Below are 7,696 nucleotides of genomic sequence, written 5' to 3' on the forward strand. Positions count from 1 at the left end.
CTTTAATTCTTCATTGTTGTCTAAGTAACAACAATAGTCATCATATCATAACTGATTAATTCGATAAAATTAGGTCAGTTTTGTATCATTGGCAACTCATCGAGTAAATCTTCTGAGAAGGTGCATTTTGAGCCATAAGGGTGGATGGGAGTAGTTTCCTTCTCCCAGTTTTGCACTCTTTCCATTCAAAGATGTCAAACAAAATATTGCAAATCCAAAATGATTATGTTCTCATGGAGATGAATGTCTAAGCAAAGCAGCCACAGGAATGAACCAACCACAAAGTAAATTCGTGGTGGTATCATTAGCAAGATGAAAATATCCATCAAGAAGCTTTTAAGGAGTTGATGAAGAAGATAAGTACTTGCATGACAAGGGTGCGTATTGAAGTATAAGTATAATTCTGAAATAGGAGCACAAACGACATGACATTATAAACGAAAAACACACATGAGTTTCTTCTGTAGAAGAAAGAAATAACAACTGCTTTACATAGGTTTCTSTCAACCTACTTTATTCAGATAAGCATACGACTTCCAACAACATATATGTATGACGTCATACATAACGTTGGCCAACATCGGTTTTAGGGTTGCAGAATGACACCAATAGAGTCGAGGACATCCCCATAATTTCCAAAGAATCCGATAAACTTACCCTTAGTCACAGGCAGAGAGAAACTAGTCCCATCACCTCCACCATATGGCCCATAGGTCTTCCCTTTGTTGGTATGAAAAGACAAGGACGTAATCACTGTAATACTGTAAAAATTTCCAATTGTTCCGCTAACTCGGATGAGGTCCTCATCATCATCAAACTTCACCTGAGTATTTCACACAGATCCATCATAAATGCTATGCGATAATATAAGAAGATATCATTCRTACATATATGCATATATAGTAGATATKTAATGAGATCTCACAGGTCGATTAAGTGTGCCACCATCGCCACCAAATGTTTCAGAATGGTGTGAGACCTGGYTTTTATCCTCATAAGTGAACCTGATGGAATCTATGACGTCTCCACTAGCAATGCGAAAACCGACAATCCTACCATCTGGTTTGAATGTCCAAGGATTAACTCCACCGTCACCTCCCCATGGTCCAACATCTACTTGACTAGCCTGCACATGGATCAAAAATACATAATTAATAAAAAGTGAAGTGGTGTTTGAAATATGGAAAAGCTAATCAAGTACCGATAATTGTAAACCTAGCGTTCACTAATATAGTTTACCAATACACTGCTTATAGTGAAAGATCATACCATTTTCCTTGCTAAGAATAATATTTTTTTTTGAACAAGGAGGACAAAGTTTCTTAAAGAGCTGAAGTTATGTTGTTCTCTCACCCCAATCCCTACAAGCTTATTTATAGAAACATGTTAGGGGCTTCATGGTTAATCCATAGAAATAATATACCTGGTAATTAGGTGGTGCCTCTTTTCTTTATTTTTCATAACAGTTGACTAATTCATACAATCCATCATGAAATGCTAACAACCAATTTCAGAGGAAGTATCCCTTCTCATGGGTGAAGTGCTGGTTGTTAGAGAAATTATTTAGAATGTTTTGAGATTGGGACTACCAATTTAATATGACAACTAATTAATTTGACGTATGCGTTTGATTTATTTTTGACATAAGCACATACTATGTAGCTATTAGCCCTGTGTTCTATCTAACTTTGATATTTTATAGTACACATATATAGTAGGCACTCTAACGACCATATACTGTTTGGTTTTTCATGTACCTTGCAATAAATGGATGAATGAAATGTATGAATTCAAAATTCGCTTTTTATCAACTGTAACAGTTAGCTTGTAGTAAGCCATGTCTGGACTGTGCTAGACACAAGTTACGCACAAAGCATCTTATTGGAGCAAAGAACAACCTATGCAAGCGTTTCGTATCGTTAGTGTTCACATTTTCATTTTTGTCCTTCTAATCTGTACTACTATAATTCAAAAGATGTAAAATGAAGTCATATATAGCGACTACGGGTTTGTTAAAACTTTTTAATCTTTTCTACTTCACGGGTTGATGTAGCTATTTTTTTTTTCTTGAATACTACATTTGATCATTTATGAGCAGATGTATGTCTATCTTTCTGTCCTCGTCTTTGAAAATCACATGCAAGTGTTAGTGAAGTAACCCAATCTTTGCAATGCTAACAACCAAATCCAGAGGAAGCATCCCTTCTCATAGGTGAAGAGTTGGTTGTTAGAGAAATTATTTAGAATTTTTTGAGATTGGGACTAACAATTAATATGATAACTAATTAATTTGACGTATCCATTTAATTTATTGATGACATAAGCACCAACAATGTAACTATTACCCCTTCGTTCTACCTAATGTTGATATTCTAGAAAACACATATAGTAGGCACTCTAACAACCATATAGTCTTTGGATTTGTACCTTGCACATAAGTTGTAAGCCATTCGGAGATTTAAATGGCGGTTGACTATAAACAGAGACCGGGAACAAAAAATATATATATAATGAAGAAAAAACATTAAATGTTGTTTACAATAAGATCAAACGCTTTCAACTATAAAATGAGTAAATATAATCAATCAACAACATAATGGCAATATATGATATATACATATATGTATATATATGTGTGTGTGTGTGTGTGTGATATATACATACATATATATATATATATCAAATAAGGGTTAAATCATGTGAGGACCGAAAAAATGTTGAGGACTGTGAGGACCAATATTAATTATTATTTGAACTTTATCTACGGGTATGAAAGATGATTACACTTTTGTGATACTTTTGAAATTAGAAACTAATGTTTACTATTTGAAAAAAGACTAGTTACAATTATCTTGAATTTTTAAGAGGTACCACCAATTAAAGATATTGTCCAAACTATTAAACGTTACAACCTCCCATTATAGGCGATCAACTGATTTTCAATTTCAAAATTACATTTTATACACTTGTAATTGTTGATTTAGTTTATTTTATATATCTTATTTTTTTTTCATTTTTTCATTTTACGCCCTTATCATATTAATATATATAATCGTATATGAAGTACAATGCATCTAAAAATGTGTTTCTTTTTTTAGAAATTATACCATTTTAAGCTTCTCCTAAATACCTTCAAATTAAGCCCAAGATTGAATATTTTTGGATTGAATAATACTATTAAATATCATGAATACCTACGAATTAATTTTTTATATCTATGTATTTTTATTTTTCATTTTACATCTTTATCATATAAAAAATGCATAATCATATGTTAATTAAATTACATAAAAAATGTGTTTTTTTATTTGATACACATTTTACCATTATTAATTGTTCATAATTGGTTTTAAAACCATCACATATTGCTAGAAACATTTTCTCATAGATTGAGTGATTGGTCTCATCGTTATCTTTTTGGAATATATGCATGAAGTCATGTAAATCAGGAAAAAAGAGAGGGATAATCTTGCATTTTGAGGTACTTTTTCAGGATCTTTGTTTTTACGAACTATCTTTGTCGGTTTTTTGCAATTAATATTTTTACCCTATTTCACATTTCAGAATGTTATGATTTCTAATCTCCTTAATATGATAACTAATTACCCCTGTTTTCTACCTAACGTTGATATTTTATTGTACACATATATATAGTAGGCACTCTATAGAATATTACTAGTTTAAAAAAATAATAATATAAAAATAAGTTATATGACTAATAATAATTATGAATAACTAATATTAATGTATAATTAAAAATAGTTAACAACTGAATTTAATATTTATTAATATTAGTAATAACTAATATTATTATTTTATTATATTTTAAATTATTACTACTAGTAAATAACGATTAATATTAATCATATAAATTCTATATTTGAAGTCGTACAAATTGGTTATTTTTAAATAGTTGGACAATTTGGGTTTGTTACTTTATTAATCCTGTATTTATGATCCATGTAAGCATATTGGCATTGCTGACAATCTAATATGCTTACATCGGTGTGTGTACACACTTTAATTCTTCATTATTGTCTAAGTAACAACAATAGTCATCATATCATAACTAATTAATTCGATAAAATTAGGTCAGTTTTGTATCATTAGCAACTCATTGAGTAAAACTTCTGAGAAGGTGCATTCTGAGCCTTAAGGTGCATTCTGAGCCTTAAGGGTGGATGGGAGTAGTTTCCTTCTCCCAGTTTTGCACTCTTTCCATTCAAAGATATCAAACAAAATATTGCAAATCCAAAATGTTTATGGTGAACAGTTTTCCCTACGGTGATGAATGTCTAAGCAAAGTAGCCATAGGAATGAACCAACCACAAAGTAAATTCATGGTGGTATCATTAGCAAGACGAAAATATCCATCAAGAAACTTTTAAGGAGATGATGAAGAAGACAAGTGCATGACAAGGGTGTGTATTGAAGTATAAGTATAATTCTGAAATAGGAGCACAAACGACATGACATTAAAAACGAAAAACACACATGAGTTGCTTCTGTAGGAGAAAGAAATAACAACTACTTTATATAGGTTTCTCTCAACCTACTTTATTCAGATAAGCATACGACTTCCAACAACATATATATTTATGCCGTCATACATAACGTTGGCCAGCATCGGTTTTAGGGTTGCAGAATGACACCAATAGAGTCGAGGACATCCCCATAATTTCCAAAGAATCCGATAAACTTACCCTTAGTCACAGGCAGAGAGAAACTAGTCCCATCACTTCTGCCATATGGCCCATAGGTCTTCCCTTTGTTGGTATGAAAAGACAAGGACGTAATCACCGTAATACTGTAAAATTGTCCAATTGTTCCGCTAACCCGGATAAGGTCCTCATCATCATCAAACTTCACCTGAGTATTCCACACAGATCCATCATAAATGCTATGCGATAATATAAGAAGATATCATTCGTACATATATGCATATATAATAGATATGTAATGAGATCTCACAGGTCGATTGAGGTCTCCACCATCACCACCATATGTTTCAGAATGGTGTGAGACCTGACTGTTATCCTCATAAGTGAACCTGATGGAATCTATGACGTACCCACTAGCAATGCGAAAACCGACAATCCTACCATCCGGTTTGAATGTCCAAGGATTAACTCCACCGTCACCGCCCCATGGTCCTACCTCTACTTGACTAGCCTGCACATGGATCAAAAATACAAAATTGATAAAAAGTGAAATGGTGTTTGAAATAAAGAAAAGCAAATCAAATACCGATAATTGTAAACCTAGCGTTCACTAATATAGTTTACCAATGCTATGCTTATAGTGAAAGATCATACCATTTTYCTTGCTAAGAATAATAGTTTTTTGAACAAGGAGGACAAAGTTTCTTATGGAGCTGAAGTTATGTTGTTCATCTAGCCCCAATCCCTGCAAGCTTATTTATAGAAACATGTTWGGGGCTTCATGGTTTATCCATATAAATAATATACATGGTAATTAGGCGGTGCCTCTTTTCTTTGTTTTTCATAACAGTTGACTAATTCATACAATCCATCATGAAGTGCTAACAACCAATTTTAGAGGAAGCATCCCTTCTCATGGGTGAAGTGCTAGTTGTTAGAGAAATTATTTAGAATVTTTTGAGATTGGGACTACCAATTTAATATGAAAACTAATTAATCTAAYGTATGCATTTGATTTATTGATGACATAAGCACCTTCAATGTAGCTATTAGCCCTGTGTTCTATCTAACGTTGATATTTTATAGTACACATATATAGTAGGCACTGTAACGACCATATACTGTTTGGTTTTTCATGTACCTTGCAATAAATGGATGAATGAAATGTATGAATTCAAAATTCGCTTTTCATCAACTGTAACAGTTAGCTTGCAGTAAGCCATGGCTAGACTATGCTAGACACATGTTATGCACAAAGCATCTCATTGGAGCAAAGAACATCCTACGCAAGTGTTTTGTATCGTTAGTGTTTACATTTCCATTTTTGTCCTTCTAATCCGTACTATATAATTCAAAAGATGTAAAATGACGTCATATATAGCTACTACGGGTTTTTTAAAACTTTTTAATCATTTCTACTTCACGGGTTGATGTAGCCATTTTTTTTGAATACTACATTTGATCATTTATGCGCAGATGTACATCTATCTTTCTGTCCTCGTCTTTGAAAATCACTTGGAAGTGTTAGTGAAGTAACCCAATCTTTGCAATGCTAACAACCAATTCCAGAGGAAGCATCCCTTCTTAGGGGTGAAGAGCTGGTTGTTAGAGAAATTATTTGGAATTTTTTGATATTGGGACTAAGAATTAATATCATAACTAATTAATTTGACGTATCCATTTAATTTATTGATGACATAAGCACCTACAATGTAACTATTAACCCTCTATTTTACCTAATGTTGATATTCTAGAAAACACATATTATAGGCACCCTAACAAGCATATACTCTTTTGATTTGTACCTTGCACATATGTTGTAAGCTATTAGGAGATTTAAATAGCGGTTGACTATAAAGCAGAGACCGGAAACAAAAAAAAATACATAATAAAGAAAAAACAATAAATGTTGTTTACAGTAAGATCAAATGCTTTCAACTACAAAATGAGTAAATATAATCAATCAACAACATAATGGCAATATATGATATATACATATATATATATATATATATGTGTGTGTGTGTGTGTGAGTTATATATATATATATATATATATATCAAATAAGGGTTAAATCATGCGAGGACCGAAAAATTGTTGAGGACCGTGAGGACCAATATTAATCATTATTTGAATTTTATCTACAAGTATGAAAGACGAAGACACTTTGTGATATTTTTGAAATTAGAAACTAATGTTTACTATTTAAAAAAAAGGCTAGTTACAATTATCTTCAATTTTTAAGAGGTACAACCAATTAAATATATTGTCCAAGCTATTAATGGTTACAACCTCCCATAATAGTCCATCAACTCATATTCAATTTCAAAATTACATTTTATATCCTTATAATTGTTGATTTAGTTTACTTTATATATCTTATGCTTTTCATTTTTTATTTTTCATTTTTCATTTTACGCCTTTATCATATACATATATATATATATATATATAATCTTATATAAAGTACAATGCATTTAAAAATGTGTTTCTTTTTTTAGAAATTATACCATTTTAAGCTTCTCCTGAATACCTTCAAATTAAGCCCAAGATTGAATATTTTTGGATTTAATAATACTATTACATATCATGAATACCTACGAATTAATTTGTGTTATATCTATATATTTTTATTTTTTATTTTACATCTTTATCCTATGAAAAATGCATAATCATATATTAATTAAATTACATAAAAAATATGTTTTTTTATTTAATACTGTGATAACCAGATCCTGGTTATTACCCAAGGTAATAAATAAGTGATTATTTGATTAAATGATTACGTGATAGCATGATAATTGGTACATGCTGGTATGAAAAGTTGTGTATTAATTAAATATCTATACTATATTATAAAGCATTTGGCTAAAACTCTTAAAACTCTTAAAACTCTTAAAACTCTTAAAAACACTTAAAAACTCTTAAAACTCTTAAAAACACTTAAAAACTCTTAAACCAGATTTCATCCCTATCCGATTTCATCCCATATCTGAATTCGTATAACTAACTGCAGATAAACACAATCAAATACA

The 7,696-nt window shown here is 31.1% G+C and overlaps 2 protein-coding genes across 2 annotated transcripts; both read right to left on the reverse strand.

Annotated features, from left to right (window-relative positions):
- Positions 1-384: 384 nt before the first annotated feature.
- LOC112502996 (horcolin-like) lies at positions 385-1,362 on the reverse strand. Its single transcript, XM_025107038.1, has 3 exons — positions 1,270-1,362; positions 926-1,126; positions 385-823 (listed from the first exon to the last, which is right to left on the reverse strand). Exons 1-3 carry the CDS (start codon positions 1,270-1,272, stop codon positions 587-589), a joined length of 441 nt encoding a protein of 146 aa, XP_024962806.1. The 5' UTR covers positions 1,273-1,362; the 3' UTR covers positions 385-586.
- A 3,064-nt stretch (positions 1,363-4,426) lies between these two features.
- LOC112502995 (horcolin-like) lies at positions 4,427-5,548 on the reverse strand. Its single transcript, XM_025107037.1, has 3 exons — positions 5,316-5,548; positions 4,972-5,172; positions 4,427-4,869 (listed from the first exon to the last, which is right to left on the reverse strand). The coding sequence occupies exons 1-3, from the start codon at positions 5,316-5,318 to the stop codon at positions 4,633-4,635; spliced, it is 441 nt and encodes a 146-aa protein (XP_024962805.1). The 5' UTR covers positions 5,319-5,548; the 3' UTR covers positions 4,427-4,632.
- Positions 5,549-7,696: the final 2,148 nt, after the last annotated feature.

This window comes from Cynara cardunculus, unplaced genomic scaffold (genome assembly GCF_001531365.2).
Source record: "Cynara cardunculus var. scolymus isolate 2C unplaced genomic scaffold, CcrdV1 Un_Scaffold_2331, whole genome shotgun sequence".
Classification (NCBI taxonomy): domain Eukaryota; kingdom Viridiplantae; phylum Streptophyta; class Magnoliopsida; order Asterales; family Asteraceae; genus Cynara; species Cynara cardunculus.